The sequence below is a fragment of the Genypterus blacodes genome, unplaced genomic scaffold (assembly GCF_046128005.1).
Source record: "Genypterus blacodes isolate CSIRO-AG114 ecotype Tasmania unplaced genomic scaffold, CSIRO-AGI_Gbla_v1 ptg000039l_1, whole genome shotgun sequence".
Taxonomy (NCBI): domain Eukaryota; kingdom Metazoa; phylum Chordata; class Actinopteri; order Ophidiiformes; family Ophidiidae; genus Genypterus; species Genypterus blacodes.
The window spans coordinates 8,542,872-8,559,956 of record NW_027466852.1 but is presented as its reverse complement, the minus strand read 5'-3'; the positions used below and the strand labels follow the sequence as shown (position 1 = coordinate 8,559,956).

Sequence of the window (17,085 nt, the reverse complement as noted above, 5' to 3'; positions counted from 1 at the left end):
GAGTGACTGTCTGCGTGCATGTGTGTGTGTGTGTGTGTGTGTGTGTGAAAGTGAGGAAAAGCCAAAGATGGTTCCAGCTAGCTTTGAACCCATAAACATTTAATGAACATTAAAGTTACATTAAGAAAGATACATGAAAGCACACATTCAGAAAAAGAGTATTGTACATGGTCATAATATATGAAGAATAAATGCACATGAGAAGTGAATGAGACGAGCCGCTGTGTGATGATGAACATGATGATGATGATGACAATCGTGAGCGTAGGAGATGTTAGTGGTCCCTCTTTATATTCTTCGTGTTATTATCAGTTTCATGAGGTAAGACTTCACTAACCAGAAATGTGTGTTTCTAATGAAGGGATCATGTAAATTGTGATATTCATGAACTTTAGTGTAGTCATGTGTACACAGTGACTTGAACCGGGTCTGTCACACGAGCCTCTGTGTGGCTGCTCTCCTCGTTTACGGCCATACCAACGTGAACACGCTCGATCTCATCCGATCTCGGAAGCCAATCAGGGTCGGGCCTGGTAAGTACTTGGATGGGAGACCGCCTGGGAATACCCGGTGCCCTAAGCCTTTCGCCCTTAGGAGGAAATGTTAGCGGTCCTTCTGTACGTATGTTCTATGTTCTGATTATCAGTTTCATGAGGTAAGACGTATGAAATGTGTGTTTCTAATGCAGGGATAAAGATTAGCAAATGTGTGCTTATTTACCTAGTTTTCTCCTGTGTGTTTGCCTGATTCAGCGGCGGGAACCGTTCATATAGCAGACAGTCACTTCTGGACTTCTACTACCGAAATCAATACTGTAGTTTTGGATCATTCATTTAGCTTGAATGAGCTCCCACCGGGGTTGTTAAGGTTACCGAGGTGTCAAGGAGTTATCCAGCCGACCAGAAACCCTTGGCGCCGGCGTGGAGACCGTAAACTAAGACATGGGAAACGTGGAGGTCTGCGTGCTAAACAAACGCTAAATCCACACCGGCCAGCGCTCCCTAGCATTTTCAACGCCAAAGTGCGGTCTCTAACAAGTAAGATCGACAAACTCAAGATCTGGTCCCTAACACAGAGAAGGCTCAGGGACTGCAGTCCCATGTTTTTTTTCACGGAAGCTCAGCAAAGCTGTTCCTAACTGCGTGGTGAAGCTTCAGGGGCACCCCATCTTCAGAGCCGACAGAGAAGGCGCAGCCACAGGTAAGAGCAGAGGTGGAGGAAATGCATTCATGTATTCCTCTCCTGTACTCCCTATTCACCCATGACTGCTCCTACCTAGGGTTCCATCGCTATCGACATATTGGGCACCCCTGGCCTAATTTACATTTAATTTACAGTCATTTAGCAGACGCTTTTTTTCAAAGCGACTTCCAATTAAGATTAATAATTACTTTATTACTCCTCATTTTCCATGCAATTCAAGGCAAATCGCATGCAACTGAAACTTATCTTGCACCCTCTCATATCACACACACATGCATTAAAGAGGGGGTGCAGGGCAGCCATTATACGGCGCCCATGGAGCAGTTGGGGGTTCAGTGCCTTGCTCACGTGCACCTCGGCAGTGCCCAGGAGGCAAACTGGCAACTCACCAGCTAGCAGTCTGCTTACTTGGTCCATACGGGACTTAAACCGGCGATCCTCCAGTTCCCAAGCTGAATGCCTATGGACTGAGCTACTCCTGCCTACTGCCGCCTACAGGGATGAAGTACCTGGCCACGTGGTGTGCTGACAACAACCTGGCACTCAACACCAAGAAAATAATGGAGATCATTGTGGACTTCAGGTGGGCTGGGAGCCATGCCCACACCCCCATCTTGTGCTGCTCTCCTTTTTGACAATAGCTGAGAAGGAACAAATATTTCTCTCACTGTGTTCTGACGATGCATTTTTGAAGAACCATAACAGAAGGTACCAAGGATTCAAAGTGTATTAGTTGCGTTGGAGGTTTTGCACATATCCACTCTGTGTTCTCTTCCATCTGTGTAAATCTTTCACCTTTTACTAAAGCTTTCTCTGGAAAGGAGCAGTAAGAGTGTTGAATAATTCTTCATCCCCTGCTTTGCTGCAGGGCTTCCATACCTGTACATTATCAATTTGTTAACAGCTCCTCAAGCTGCCTCACTCTCCTCAAGGTCGAATGGCTGACCCAAGCATGTGTACAGGTCAGCATCCTTGCTTCAAGCGTTAGTAGAAACAAATGTAGATTGAAAGGACATCATTGAATGAGCAAATATTCTAGCAAGCAGCCTTCCTGCCAATATCATTGAGAGTTTTATCAGACTTTAACCAGATAAAGTTTCCTTATTTTTTCGAAACAGATTGCAACATCATTGAGGAGAAAGCTTCTTTTCCAAAAACCGAGGCCTGGCAACAGGATTCCCACAATCCATCTGTCATGCACCATAAAAGAAGGTACTGACACTGAAGACTGGATCCTTTAGTCAGTACTTTCACCCTGACTTGGCTCTTGGCCCTCTTCACATGGTTTACATCTTTCGCCTTTTACTAAAATCTTACTTCACAGCGCTTCATTTGCTCTACTGTGCTATCAAGTGGACAATAAATGTCAGTGTCATAAACAGGCAGTGATTGTATTGACACCATGGATTTGGTGTTTGAAGCTTTGAATTGAATTAATGATATTTGTGATGCCAATAAATAAAATGTGTTCATCCTTCCGTGTCGAGGGTTCAAAGCGTGTGTCGAATAATGCAGGAAGATTTTTGTGAAGTGCTCCAGGTCGTGTGTTGCTGACGTATGAAGTGACGTTCGCGAGGCTTCGAATGTCACTTCATACGTCAGCAACACACGCCTCGAGGCTACAGACATGTATAACAGCGGCCACCACCCGGTTTGGAACCGGAAGCCATTAAAAGTCCTTCATGCTTTTAAACAAAAAATGAAATACGAACACTTAATATCTGTCCCAATGCTCGTTTTTACTCAATAGCTCGTGAAAAACATCGAGTAATCGAAATAAACTATAAATCACCAATAGCGAATTGTACTTCTTCCTCAACGACATTATTATTATTTTAATGATCTACACCGTGTCAAGTCAAGTCAAGTCAAGTTTATTTGTATTGCCCAATATCACATACAATGTCTCAAAGGGCTTTAGAGACCCACAACATTAGGACAATTCCCGACCCAGCCCAAAGCTCGCAAGGAAGACGAGGAAATCCTGTTTTAGGATTTCGTAATTTTGCCCTTGACTCTGTAGGCCTGAGTTTGAATAGACTTCAACTGTGCAACTTGTGTCACTAATTTGATTCAAACATTACTGTACATTCATAAAGGTTTCATGTTTGGAATTTGGAATTGCCCCCTCTTGCACCAACTGCTGTCCTCAATACAGTGCTCTGAAAAAATATTTGCACATTTCCTGATCTGATTCTATTTTTCACACTTACACAAGTTGTACCCACCTTTTCAAAGCATGAAAGTGTGTATTTGATGCAACATAAAACCATATTTATTTAAAGTAGTTGGGGAAATTATAAATTGCTATTAAATTTTAGTATTTTGCATCGCTTAGCCTTTAAAAAAGGAAAGATCCAAAAAAGGTGAGAGAGTAAAGTCAGTTCCACTCGTCAGTTTTATTTACCAAAATCATATCCAAGGAAAGAAAAGGAGATGACTGAGAACCTTCACAGACATCTCACAAAGTTATACAATTCCATTATTTATATTCAACCTTTTTCCTCTTTTTCTTAGCTGACAACCTGTAGCAGCCACCAGAAACCTGGACAGAATCTCAAGCAAGCCTCTGGCTAAAGTCTATTGGCGTGAAAGAGCATAACATCAAAAAACTTCATGAAGAAGAAGTAGATGGACTAATACTCCTGACACTGAATGAGGACTATTTAAAGACAAACATTGGAATGAAATCTGGGCCTGCTCATTTCATCATTCAAAAGAGAAATGAACTTCTTGGCTCCCAGCAAACATCTCAGGAATTGTCAGGAATGACAACAAAAGAGCATGATGCAGACAAACTGTTCAGGAACCATGTGTGTCGACTATAAAGGAAGACTGTAAACCACGACCATTTGATAAAGAAGACACTGAGTTCACATATGTAAAGCACAGAGTCCTGCAACCTGAATCTGGTGCTTTTGATCTGATATTTCCATGCCATGAAGATAAGTTAAGATAAGATGAAATTTTATTATCCGGAGGAAAATTACTGTGCAACAGTAACAGTACAGCATGAAAAAACAACAATGGATATAAATCTTTTGCTGTAGCTGCTACATTGGACCGCACAAGACTACAAGCAAAATTTGCCAGGGAAGTCATTAAATTTGCAGCGGGCTGTATGAACATCAGATCGAATGGGACAATACACTTTGGTGTGATGGACAGCATGGATCATGAGGGATACATGCATGGAGAGATCATTTGCCCAGTTGAAGAGAAGGACATGTATGTTGATGCTTTAGACCACATTGAGAAGAGTTTCACCTCTGACATGGAACATGCACGCCTGTGTGTTCAGCCACCTCGTTTCATCGAGGTAATCGACAGACAAAGCAGGGAGAAAAGGTATGTGGTGGAGGTCGATATTGTGCCCTCTATAAATGTTGTTAAGAGAAAAGTGTATTCAGTTTGTCTGCCAAACTTCAAAGAGTCATCAAACAAGATAGAACGTGAGAAAAAAACTTTTTTTAAGAGGGTGGGAGCAAAAACCAAGCCAGTTGGTGACCCTGGTGATTTCTATCAGCAAGTCAAACATCGGGACGATCTACGAGAAGAAGCAGAGAAAAGTCAGTTCCTCTTTGCGCCAGACATTTGCATTACATTACATTGAATTACATTACGGTCGTTTAGCAGACGCTTTTATCCAAAGCGACTTCCAATAAGTGCGTTCAACATAGGTAGATAAAAGAACTTCAGGTCACAAGAAATCATAAGTGCATTTCCTTCCAAAACCAACAGCTAAGAGCATAACTTGTGCTAGAGTAGAAGTGCAATAAGTTAGGTACCAAGATGAATGAGAAACAAAAGGACAAATTAGAAAACAAATATGTACATCAGAAGAGCTAGGAAAAAAGAGGTGATGTCTTAAGAGGGCGGATCCGGGTAGTGTCTCAAAAGATGGGCAGCGACTCAGCTGTCCTGACATCAGTCGGGAAATCATTCCACCACTGAGGTGCCAGAACAGTGAAAAGCCGTGACTGCGTCGATCGCAAGCAGGGGCCGCTGAGCAACGGTGTCAGGCGGGGGTGTAGGGCTTGACCATAGCCTGGAGGTACAAAGGAGCTGTTCCTTTCACTGCCCTGTAGGCTAGCACCAGAGTCTTAAACTGAATGCGAGCAGCTACGGGGAGCCAGTGTAGAGAACGGAGAAGGATAGTTGTGTGGGAGAACTTCGGGAGGTTGAACACCAGACGAGCAGCAGCTTTCTGAACAAGCTCCAGAGGTCTGATGGCGGAAGCCGGGGCGCTAGCAAGGAGGGAGTTGCAGTAGTCCAGGCAGGAGATGACAAGAGCCTGGATCAGCACCTGCGCTGCCTTGTGATGAGGAAGGGGCGAATCCTCCAGATGTTGTAGAGGAGGAATCTGCAGGAACATGTCACTGATGCGATGTTTGCCGAGAACAACAGTTGGTCGCTCAGGGTCACACCCAGATTCCTCGCAGTCCGAGTTGACGTCACCACAGAGTCATCTATGGTGATGGCCAGGTCTCGGTGCGGGCAGCCCTTCCCCGGGAGAAACACCATCTCAGTCTTCATCTCAGTCTTGTCCAGGTTGAGCTTCAGGTGGTGCATCGACATCTACCCCGAGATGTCTGCCAGGCACGCAGCAATGGGCGTCTCCACTTGGGTGTCAGAAGGGGGAAATGACAGAATCAGCTGGGTGTCATCAGCATAGCAGTGGTAAGAGAAGTTATGGGAGTGGATAACAGAACCAAGAGATGTTGTGTAGGTTTGCCCAGATCTTGGAAGAAAACTCACAATGTCTATGACCAGCGGTATAAAATTCATTGAAAAGGAGAAATGGTTCCTTTTTGTCACAAACAATTTCCAACCAGATGACCTTTGCAACATTGATTGGCTAGTCAACATGAATGTTTTCTGTGTGTTTGACTTTGACCCAGATTCAAAGAAAACAGGTCTTTGCATTAAATACACTGAGCACCGTGGTGCAAACATGCATTTTCTGCGGAGCCATCGGAAAACGAGTGACACAAGCATCACAGAATTCATAAACAAGCTGCATTTGTTTGAGCAAACTAGCTGGATCTTTTGTAATGGACGCACTGATTACAAAGGAAATGAAGCCCCATGTGGTGAAATGACATGGATCAAGAAAAAAAAGACTCTACTGAAAGAAGCCGTGTCTTTCATCTGTAAAGAAATCTTGCCAAATGGCACATTCCAGGTCATTTTCCTTCTCACGTCCCTAGTTGAGAAACCACTTCTGCACACCTTTGATGAGATTTTCACTGATATGAGGGGACACGAAGACATCATTTGCATCTGTGAATCATAGCAAAACTTTCAGAAGTGGCAGCGCTTTGCTGAGGATTCATGTGGAACAGAAAGTGTGAATAATTCCAGTGTTGTCGGGATGAAAATGAGTCACATTGATGCAACACTGCAGCAAATACAACCTGTAAAAGCTTGTGCCAAGAAACACTTACCTGTCTTTGTAAAAGGGAAAAGCCTTCTTGAAACACAGGAAGAAGAACAGATGTCCTCTCTAGAAATTCTCGCTGTTGATCAATGTGATGAAACAAACAAAGACTTCATCAATGAGGACAAAGAAACTATTGAGAAGCAGTTCTACCGTGGGGGCAGAGTGACCTGGCTGAATTTCTGGCTTGCTGAGCGTAGATATGTTTGTCATAAGAAGTCATTGAAACGGATACTTATTGTGAAGTTTCTAAACTTCTCAGTGATGTTTTGAAACAGAATGCAGATCAGAGTTCTGTGAACTGCATCAACATCTACCATCACCCAGGAAGTGGTGGAAGCACTGTGGCAAGACAGTTGCTGTGGAACAGTAGGACAGATCTCAGGTGTGCTGTCGTGAAGCCTTCATACTCAGCTTCTGTTGTTGCACAACATGCGGTTAAACTCAGAGAATATGAAGAAAAGGATCCTCATAAATGTCTTTCTGTGCTTCTACTCATTGAGGACTCAAATTACGAGTATCACAGTGATTTTAGGAATGAACTAGAGGTTGCAATTGACACCAAGAGAATCCAGGGTGGAACCACGTGTTTCATTTTGTTGAGCTGCAGGCCATCCCATGATCCAGAGAAGAAATGCAAAGAGTCTCCATTGCAAAATTTGTCTGTCACTCACAAACTATCTGATCAAGAGAAAAGGAAGTTTGATGCAAAAAGAAGTGCTTGAGGAACAACATGAGTTGTTTGATGAGTAAAGAGTTTGATGGGGAGTACATTCAACAGTTTGTTGAACATTGGTTGCAAGGCATTGACCATGAGTCGATTGACACCCGCCTCATTCAGTATGTTGCATTGCTAAATACATATGTTCCAAACTCTTTTATCTCCCAGTCCCATTGTGAAGCTCTGCTTGGCTTAACCATCTACACCAGGGGTGGCAAACGTACGGCCGGATCAGGCCCGCGAACGGGTTTAATCCGGCCCGCGAGATGATTTTGCAAAGCATCAAAATGACCTGCAATTTTTCAATGAAAGAAACTGCTGTCCCAAATGTGTCCACTGGATGTCGCAATAGCAATTGTGTTGCGCAAGCAAACTGTTTATACCGGGGCTGAGCAAGTAGGCCAAGCAAGTACAGCTAGTCCGGAGCTACCTTGTCATTCTGCCTGCCCTATTACATCTTCTACTTTGAACATTACGTGCTTTGTCACCCTCATTGCCCGCAAAAAGAGAGAAGGTGAATGAATTGTTGGCGGGTCTAAAGAAACAGCAGTCTGTGTTTACTCATCAGTGATGCTGCAGTGAAAGCCAGCTATCTTATTGCTAATGAAATTGCAGTGGCTTCAAAACCATTTAGTGAGGGTGAATTTGTGAAAACATGCATGCTGAAGGCTGCGGAGATTGTGTGCCCTGAAAAGCGCCAGGCTTTCGCAAATATCAGCCTGACAAGAAACACAGTTGCAGACAGGATTTCTGATCTATCGGCGGATTTGGACAGTCAATTAAAAGCGCAAAGTAAAGTAATTTATTGCGTTTTCAGTTGCAATTGATGAAAGCACGGACATTACAGATGTTGTGCAACTGGCCATATTCATCCGCCGTCACCGAGGAGTTCGTGGAGTTGGTGCCAATGATGGATACCACAACAGCTGATATTTTCACCGCACTCGTCGGCGCATTGGACAGGGTCGGAGTGGAGTGGTCCCGCGCTGTCAGCCTGGCTACAGATGGTGCGCCCTCAATGAGCGGGAAAAAAGCAGGTGATTTGACAAAGATGTCAGGCAGTATTATGACAGCATATGTGCGTTCAAGTTGAAGCTGTCATTGTGGGAGACGCAACTCGCAGGAGGTGAGTGATGCAGCTCACTTTCCGGTTCTTAGATAAAATAACGGGACTATTGCGGGAGTTGGAGCAACGCTTTCAGATTTTTGGTGAACTGGAGAAAGATTTCAAAGTTTTTTGTTCGCCATTCACAGTGAATGCCTCTGATCTGCCCGTCAACATCCAACTTGAAATAATAGACTTGCAGTGTGACTCAGATTCGAAGGGGAAATTTGCTGCAGCTGGCTTGGACACATTTTATCAGTATCTCTTGCCAGTTTACCCCAAGTTGACAGCCCTTGCTGCAAAAATGTTGTGCATGTTTGGATACATATCTTTGTGAGCAAGTTTTCTCTGTAATGAGCATCAATAAAACAAAGCTGCGCTCAAGGCTCACGCACAAACACTTAAGTAACATCCTGAAATCGGCTGCCACTCAGGATTTGACGCCTGATATTGATGCACTTGTGAAAGCTAAAAGATGCCAAGTTTCAGGAGTAAAATAAACAATTGGTAACCCTACTTAAACTGCCGCATGAGACAATGCATCTGATATAGTTCAGTGAAAATGATTGTCTTCTGTGTAAATTTAAAGAAAGTGAAGTGTGGGATTTACTGTAATAATGTCGGTCACTTTAGTTCATATGTTTGGTTTGTTAAAATTGTTCATGCATTGCTATTTATTTTTCTATCAATAAATAGTGTAGCCTACAAGGCAGGGAGTAACTCAGCCCTCTTGAATAGTTTCTACCTCAGTTTGTATGGTTTGTTAATTAATATGTGGCAATGACAAATGAGGTATTTGATAACTAGAAGAGTTGTTTTATTTATATATTTTGTATTTATTTTGTATTTTGTGCGATCCCAGATAGGCTGTGACTTAAAATTAAATGGCTTTGTAGATACACTGAGACAAAGTCTAAGTTCCAATCACTGAGGCATTTTGTTCTTGAAATTGCACCAATTTTTCCCTCAGAATTTTCAACTAACTTGAAATGTTTTGTCAAGGGGATTATTTGTGATGTGTACATTTTCAGTGCTTGTACTATTTTGGACCAAAGTACAACAAAGAAAACAATCTGAAGTTGTCGTTATTTTTAAGTTATTATGCCATGATTATAACGGTCCGGCCCACTTGGACATAGATTTTCCTCAATGTGGCCCCTGAGCTGAAATGGGTTTGCCACCCCTGCTTTAGTCAGTACTTTCCCCCTCACTTGGCTGCTGGCCCAGTGGAGCTTCTCTCCTTTTTTTGACAATAGCTGAGACTTCTCTCACTGTGTTCTGACGATGCATTTTTGAAGAACCATAACAGAAGGTACCAAGGATTCAATGTGGGCTAGTTGCGTTGGAGGTTTTGCACATATCCACTCTGTGTTCTCTTCAATCCGTATAAATCTTTCGCCTTTTACTAAAGATTTCTGTGGAGAGGAGCAATAAGAGTATTGAATAATTTTTGATTCCCTGCTTTGCTGCAGGGCTTCCGTACCTGTACAATATCAATTTGTTGACACCTCCTCAAGCTGTCTCACTCTCCTCGAGGTCGAATGGCTGACCCAAGCATGTGTACGGGTCAGCATCCTTGCTTCAAGCGTTAGTAGAAACAAATGTAGTTTGAAAGGACATCATTGAATGAGCAAATATTCTAGCAAGCAGCCTTCCTGCCAATATCATTGCGAGTGTTATCAGACTACCAGGTGAGAAACAAGTGTGTCTTCATTTAACATGTGTACCTGAGGACTTTGACCAGATAAAGTTTCCTTCTTTTTTTGAAACAGATTGCAACATCATTGAGGAGAAAGCTTCTTTTCCAGAAACCGAGGCGGGGCAACAGGATTCCCACAATCCATCTGTCATGCACCACAAAAGAAGGTACTGACACTGAAAACTGGATCCTATAGTCAGCGCTTTCACCCTAACTTGGCTGCTGGCCCTCTTCACATGGTATAAATCTTTTGCCTTTTCCTCAAATCTTGTTGTATTGCTTTTCCCTTACAAATCTATTTAAAGGTCAGGTCTTAAGGACCTGGATCAAGCTCTGTAGACTAGATGCTAATGTCTACAACACCACAAAGTTGGACTTGGTTTCAATTTGCTATATCACTGCGGCAGATATCTGTCGCCGATGCTATTGATTTAGAACTGAAGAAAGACCAGACTGACAGAGAGGAGATTCTGTGGCAATAAGCCTAGCTACTAGCATAATTGACACGTCTAAAAGGCTGTGAGTGAGAATCACGTGTTTCTCTTCACCTATATTGTAGGGCAGAGGCCTTTGTCAGGTGGTGCTTCTCTCCTTTTTGACAATAGCTGAGGAGGAACGTTTATTTCTCTCACTGTGTTCTGACGATGCATTTTTGAAGAACCATAACAGAAGGTACCAAGGATTCAATGTGGGCTAGTTGCGTTGGAGGTTTTGCACTCTGTGTTCTCTTCAATCCGTATAAATCTTTCGCCTTTTACTAAAGATTTCCGTGGAGAGGAGCAATAAGAGTATCGAATAATTTTTGATTCCCTGCTTTGCTGCAGGGCTTCCATACCTGTTCAATATCAATTTGTTGACACCTCCTCAAGCTGTCTCACTCTCCTCGAGGTCGAATGGCCGACCCAAGCATGTGTACGGGTCAGCATCCTTGCTTCGAGTTAGTAGAAACAAATGTAGTTTGAAAGGACATCATTGAATGAGCAAATATTCTAGCAAGCAGCCTTCCTGCCAATATCATTGCGAGTGTTATCAGACTACCAGGTGAGAAACAAGTGTGTCTTCATTTAACATGTGTACCTGAGGACTTTGACCAGATAAAGTTTCCTTCTTTTTTTGAAACAGATTGCAACATCATTGAGGAGAAAGCTTCTTTTCCAGAAACCGAGGCGGGGCAACAGGATTCCCACAATCCATCTGTCATGCACCACAAAAGAAGGTACTGACACTGAAAACTGGATCCTTTAGTCAGTGCTTTCACCCTGACTTGGCTGCTGGCCCTCTTCACATGGTATAAATCTTTTGCCTTTTCCTCAAATCTTGTTGTATTGCTTTTCCCTTACAAATCTATTTAAAGGTCAGGTCTTAAGGACCTGGATCAAGCTCTGTAGACTAGATGCTAATGTCTACAACACCACAAAGTTGGACTTGGTTTCAATTTGCTATATCACTGTGGCAGATATCTGTCGCCGATGCTATTGATTTAGAACTGAAGAAAGACCAGACTGACAGAGAGGAGATTCTGTGGCAATAAGCCTAGCTACTAGCATAATTGACACGTCTAAAAGGCTGTGAGTGAGAATCACGTGTTTCTCTTCACCTATATTGTAGGGCAGAGGCCTTTGTCAGGTGGTGCTTCTCTCCTTTTTGACAATAGCTGAGGAGGAACGTTTATTTCTCTCACTGTGTTCTGACGATGCATTTTTGAAGAACCATAACAGAAGGTACCAAGGATTCAATGTGGGCTAGTTGCGTTGGAGGTTTTGCACATATCCACTCTGTGTTCTCTTCAATCCGTATAAATCTTTCGCCTTTTACTAAAGATTTCCGTGGAGAGGAGCAATAAGAGTATCGAATAATTTTTAATTGCTTTGCTGCAGGGCTTCCATACCTGTTCAATATCAATTTGTTGACACCTCCTCAAGCTGTCTCACTCTCCTCGAGGTCGAATGGCTGACCCAAGCATGTGTACGGGTCAGCATCCTTGCTTCAAGCGTTAGTAGAAACAAATGTAGTTTGAAAGGACATCATTGAATGAGCAAATATTCTAGCAAGCAGCCTTCCTGCCAATATCATTGCGAGTGTTATCAGACTACCAGGTGAGAAACAAGTGTGTCTTCATTTAACATGTGTACCTGAGGACTTTGACCAGATAAAGTTTCCTTCTTTTTTTGAAACAGATTGCAACATCATTGAGGAGAAAGCTTCTTTTCCAGAAACCGAGGCGGGGCAACAGGATTCCCACAATCCATCTGTCATGCACCACAAAAGAAGGTACTGACACTGAAAACTGGATCCTTTAGTCAGCGCTTTCACCCTGACTTGGCTGCTGGCCCTCTTCACTTGGTATAAATCTTTTGCCTTTTCCTCAAATCTTTTTGTATTGCTTTTCCCTTACAAATCTATTTAAAGGTCAGGTCTTAAGGACCTGGATCAAGCTCTGTAGACTAGATGCTAATGTCTACAACACCACAAAGTTGGACTTGGTTTCAATTTGCTATATCACTGCGGCAGATATCTGTCGCCGATGCTATTGATTTAGAACTGAAGAAAGACCAGACTGACAGAGAGGAGATTCTGTGGCAATAAGCCTAGCTACTAGCATAATTGACACGTCTAAAAGGCTGTGAGTGAGAATCACGTGTTTCTCTTCACCTATATTGTAGGGCAGAGGCCTTTGTCAGGTGGTGCTTCTCTCCTTTTTGACAATAGCTGAGGAGGAACGTTTATTTCTCTCACTGTGTTCTGACGATGCATTTTTGAAGAACCATAACAGAAGGTACCAAGGATTCAATGTGGGCTAGTTGCGTTGGAGGTTTTCCACTCTGTGTTCTCTTCAATCCGTATAAATCTTTCGCCTTTTACTAAAGATTTCCGTGGAGAGGAGCAATAAGAGTATCGAATAATTTTTGATTCCCTGCTCTGCTGCAGGGCTTCCATACCTGTTCAATATCAATTTGTTGACACCTCCTCAAGCTGTCTCACTCTCCTCGAGGTCGAATGGCCGACCCAAGCATGTGTACGGGTCAGCATCCTTGCTTCAAGCGTTAGTAGAAACAAATGTAGTTTGAAAGGACATCATTGAATGAGCAAATATTCTAGCAAGCAGCCTTCCTGCCAATATCATTGCGAGTGTTATCAGACTACCAGGTGAGAAACAAGTGTGTCTTCATTTAACATGTGTACCTGAGGACCTTGACCAGATAAAGTTTCCTTCTTTTTTTGAAACAGATTGCAACATCATTGAGGAGAAAGCTTCTTTTCCAGAAACCGAGGCGGGGCAACAGGATTCCCACAATCCATCTGTCATGCACCACAAAAGAAGGTACTGACACTGAAAACTGGATCCTTTAGTCAGTGCTTTCACCCTGACTTGGCTGCTGGCCCTCTTCACATGGTATAAATCTTTTGCCTTTTCCTCAAATCTTGTTGTATTGCTTTTCCCTTACAAATCTATTTAAAGGTCAGGTCTTAAGGACCTGGATCAAGCTCTGTAGACTAGATGCTAATGTCTACAACACCACAAAGTTGGACTTGGTTTCAATTTGCTATATCACTGTGGCAGATATCTGTCGCCGATGCTATTGATTTAGAACTGAAGAAAGACCAGACTGACAGAGAGGAGATTCTGTGGCAATAAGCCTAGCTACTAGCATAATTGACACGTCTAAAAGGCTGTGAGTGAGAATCACGTGTTTCTCTTCACCTATATTGTAGGGCAGAGGCCTTTGTCAGGTGGTGCTTCTCTCCTTTTTGACAATAGCTGAGGAGGAACGTTTATTTCTCTCACTGTGTTCTGACGATGCATTTTTGAAGAACCATAACAGAAGGTACCAAGGATTCAATGTGGGCTAGTTGCGTTGGAGGTTTTACACATATCCACTCTGTGTTCTCTTCAATCCGTATAAATCTTTCGCCTTTTACTAAAGATTTCCGTGGAGAGGAGCAATAAGAGTATCGAATAATTTTTAATTGCTTTGCTGCAGGGCTTCCATACCTGTTCAATATCAATTTGTTGACACCTCCTCAAGCTGTCTCACTCTCCTCGAGGTCGAATGGCCGACCCAAGCATGTGTACGGGTCAGCATCCTTGCTTCAAGCGTTAGTAGAAACAAATGTAGTTTGAAAGGACATCATTGAATGAGCAAATATTCTAGCAAGCAGCCTTCCTGCCAATATCATTGCGAGTGTTATCAGACTACCAGGTGAGAAACAAGTGTGTCTTCATTTAACATGTGTACCTGAGGACTTTGACCAGATAAAGTTTCCTTCTTTTTTTGAAACAGATTGCAACATCATTGAGGAGAAAGCTTCTTTTCCAGAAACCGAGGCGGGGCAACAGGATTCCCACAATCCATCTGTCATGCACCACAAAAGAAGGTACTGACACTGAAAACTGGATCCTTTAGTCAGCGCTTTCACCCTGACTTGGCTGCTGGCCCTCTTCACTTGGTATAAATCTTTTGCCTTTTCCTCAAATCTTTTTGTATTGCTTTTCCCTTACAAATCTATTTAAAGGTCAGGTCTTAAGGACCTGGATCAAGCTCTGTAGACTAGATGCTAATGTCTACAACACCACAAAGTTGGACTTGGTTTCAATTTGCTATATCACTGCGGCAGATATCTGTCGCCGATGCTATTGATTTAGAACTGAAGAAAGACCAGACTGACAGAGAGGAGATTCTGTGGCAATAAGCCTAGCTACTAGCATAATTGACACGTCTAAAAGGCTGTGAGTGAGAATCACGTGTTTCTCTTCACCTATATTGTAGGGCAGAGGCCTTTGTCAGGTGGTGCTTCTCTCCTTTTTGACAATAGCTGAGGAGGAACGTTTATTTCTCTCACTGTGTTCTGACGATGCATTTTTGAAGAACCATAACAGAAGGTACCAAGGATTCAATGTGGGCTAGTTGCGTTGGAGGTTTTGCACTCTGTGTTCTCTTCAATCCGTATAAATCTTTCGCCTTTTACTAAAGATTTCCGTGGAGAGGAGCAATAAGAGTATCGAATAATTTTTGATTCCCTGCTCTGCTGCAGGGCTTCCATACCTGTTCAATATCAATTTGTTGACACCTCCTCAAGCTGTCTCACTCTCCTCGAGGTCGAATGGCCGACCCAAGCATGTGTACGGGTCAGCATCCTTGCTTCGAGTTAGTAGAAACAAATGTAGTTTGAAAGGACATCATTGAATGAGCAAATATTCTAGCAAGCAGCCTTCCTGCCAATATCATTGCGAGTGTTATCAGACTACCAGGTGAGAAACAAGTGTGTCTTCATTTAACATGTGTACCTGAGGACCTTGACCAGATAAAGTTTCCTTCTTTTTTTGAAACAGATTGCAACATCATTGAGGAGAAAGCTTCTTTTCCAGAAACTGAGGCGGGGCAACAGGATTCCCACAATCCATCTGTCATGCACCACAAAAGAAGGTACTGACACTGAAAACTGGATCCTTTAGTCAGTGCTTTCACCCTGACTTGGCTGCTGGCCCTCTTCACATGGTATAAATCTTTTGCCTTTTCCTCAAATCTTGTTGTATTGCTTTTCCCTTACAAATCTATTTAAAGGTCAGGTCTTAAGGACCTGGATCAAGCTCTGTAGACTAGATGCTAATGTCTACAACACCACAAAGTTGGACTTGGTTTCAATTTGCTATATCACTGTGGCAGATATCTGTCGCCGATGCTATTGATTTAGAACTGAAGAAAGACCAGACTGACAGAGAGGAGATTCTGTGGCAATAAGCCTAGCTACTAGCATAATTGACACGTCTAAAAGGCTGTGAGTGAGAATCACGTGTTTCTCTTCACCTATATTGTAGGGCAGAGGCCTTTGTCAGGTGGTGCTTCTCTCCTTTTTGACAATAGCTGAGGAGGAACGTTTATTTCTCTCACTGTGTTCTGACGATGCATTTTTGAAGAACCATAACAGAAGGTACCAAGGATTCAATGTGGGCTAGTTGCGTTGGAGGTTTTGCACATATCCACTCTGTGTTCTCTTCATTCCGTATAAATCTTTCGCCTTTTACTAAAGATTTCCGTGGAGAGGAGCAATAAGAGCATGGAATACTTTTTGATTCCCTGCTATCGCAGGGCTTCCATACCTGTACAATATCAATTTGTTGACACCTCCTCAAGCTGTCTCACTCTCCTCGAGGTCGAATGGCTGACCCAAGCATGTGTACGGGTCAGCATCCTTGCTTCAAGCGTTAGTAGAAACAAATGTAGTTTGAAAGGACATCATTGAATGAGCAAATATTCTAGCAAGCAGCCTTCCTGCCAATATCATTGCGAGTGTTATCAGACTACCAGGTGAGAAACAAGTGTGTCTTCATTTAACATGTGTACCTGAGGACTTTGACCAGATAAAGTTTCCTTCTTTTTTTGAAACAGATTGCAACATCATTGAGGAGAAAGCCTCTTTTCCAGAAACCGATGCGGGGCAACAGGATTCCCACAATCCATCTGTCATGCACCACAAAAGAAGGTACTGACACTGAAAACTGGATCCTTTAGTCAGCGCTTTCACCCTGACTTGGCTGCTGGCCCTCTTCACATGGTATAAATCTTTTGCCTTTTCCTCAAATCTTGTTGTATTGCTTTTCCCTTACAAATCTATTTAAAGGTCAGGTCTTAAGGACCTGGATCAAGCTCTGTAGACTAGATGCTAATGTCTACAACACCAGAAAGTTGGACTTGGTTTCAATTTGCTATATCACTGCGGCAGATATCTGTCGCCGATGCTATTGATTTAGAACTGAAGAAAGACCAGACTGACAGAGAGGAGATTCTGTGGCAATAAGCCTAGCTACTAGCATAATTGACACGTCTAAAAGGCTGTGAGTGAGAATCACGTGTTTCTCTTCACCTATATTGTAGGGCAGAGGCCTTTGTCAGGTGGTGCTTCTCTCCTTTTTGACA

At 42.9% G+C, this 17,085-nt stretch overlaps 1 protein-coding gene, 5 non-coding genes and 5 pseudogenes across 6 annotated transcripts; all 11 read left to right on the top strand.

Moving 5' to 3' along the window:
- The first annotated feature begins 463 nt into the window (after nt 1–463).
- LOC142998143 (5S ribosomal RNA) lies at nt 464–582 on the top strand (annotated as a pseudogene).
- Nucleotides 583–941: 359 nt separating this feature from the next.
- Nucleotides 942–4,816, top strand: LOC142996949 (sterile alpha motif domain-containing protein 9-like). The gene is made up of 4 exons (XM_076148075.1): nt 942–956; nt 1,119–1,200; nt 1,702–1,786; nt 4,234–4,816. Exons 1-4 carry the CDS (start codon nt 942–944, stop codon nt 4,814–4,816), a joined length of 765 nt encoding a protein of 254 aa, XP_076004190.1.
- LOC142998584 (U5 spliceosomal RNA) lies at nt 1,961–2,074 on the top strand. The gene has a single exon (XR_012962888.1). It is a non-coding gene; the product is annotated as a U5 spliceosomal RNA (small nuclear RNA).
- A 774-nt stretch (nt 4,817–5,590) lies between the features above and the next one.
- Nucleotides 5,591–7,634, top strand: LOC142996948 (sterile alpha motif domain-containing protein 9-like; annotated as a pseudogene).
- Nucleotides 7,635–9,830: 2,196 nt separating this feature from the next.
- Nucleotides 9,831–9,944, top strand: LOC142998507 (U5 spliceosomal RNA). Its single transcript, XR_012962844.1, has one exon. It is a non-coding gene; the product is annotated as a U5 spliceosomal RNA (small nuclear RNA).
- Nucleotides 9,945–10,881: 937 nt separating this feature from the next.
- On the top strand, nt 10,882–10,995 carry LOC142998420 (U5 spliceosomal RNA). The gene has a single exon (XR_012962757.1). It is a non-coding gene; the product is annotated as a U5 spliceosomal RNA (small nuclear RNA).
- A 943-nt stretch (nt 10,996–11,938) lies between these two features.
- LOC142998564 (U5 spliceosomal RNA) lies at nt 11,939–12,049 on the top strand (annotated as a pseudogene).
- A 936-nt stretch (nt 12,050–12,985) lies between these two features.
- LOC142998486 (U5 spliceosomal RNA) lies at nt 12,986–13,099 on the top strand. The gene has a single exon (XR_012962822.1). It is a non-coding gene; the product is annotated as a U5 spliceosomal RNA (small nuclear RNA).
- Nucleotides 13,100–14,044: 945 nt separating this feature from the next.
- Nucleotides 14,045–14,155, top strand: LOC142998563 (U5 spliceosomal RNA; annotated as a pseudogene).
- A 936-nt stretch (nt 14,156–15,091) lies between these two features.
- LOC142998485 (U5 spliceosomal RNA) lies at nt 15,092–15,205 on the top strand. The gene has a single exon (XR_012962821.1). It is a non-coding gene; the product is annotated as a U5 spliceosomal RNA (small nuclear RNA).
- Nucleotides 15,206–16,149: 944 nt separating this feature from the next.
- Nucleotides 16,150–16,260, top strand: LOC142998536 (U5 spliceosomal RNA; annotated as a pseudogene).
- The last annotated feature ends 825 nt before the right edge of the window (nt 16,261–17,085 follow it).

What these genes read in the sequence shown, in the direction of transcription:
- LOC142996949 (XM_076148075.1), top strand. An exon ending in CAGAGAAGGCGCAGCCACAG is followed by an intron (nt 1,201 to 1,701) that starts GTAAGAGCAGAG and finishes TGCCGCCTACAG; the next exon opens with GGATGAAGTACCTGGCCACG. An exon ending in GAGATCATTGTGGACTTCAG is followed by an intron (nt 1,787 to 4,233) that starts GTGGGCTGGGAG and finishes AAACAACAATGG; the next exon opens with ATATAAATCTTTTGCTGTAG.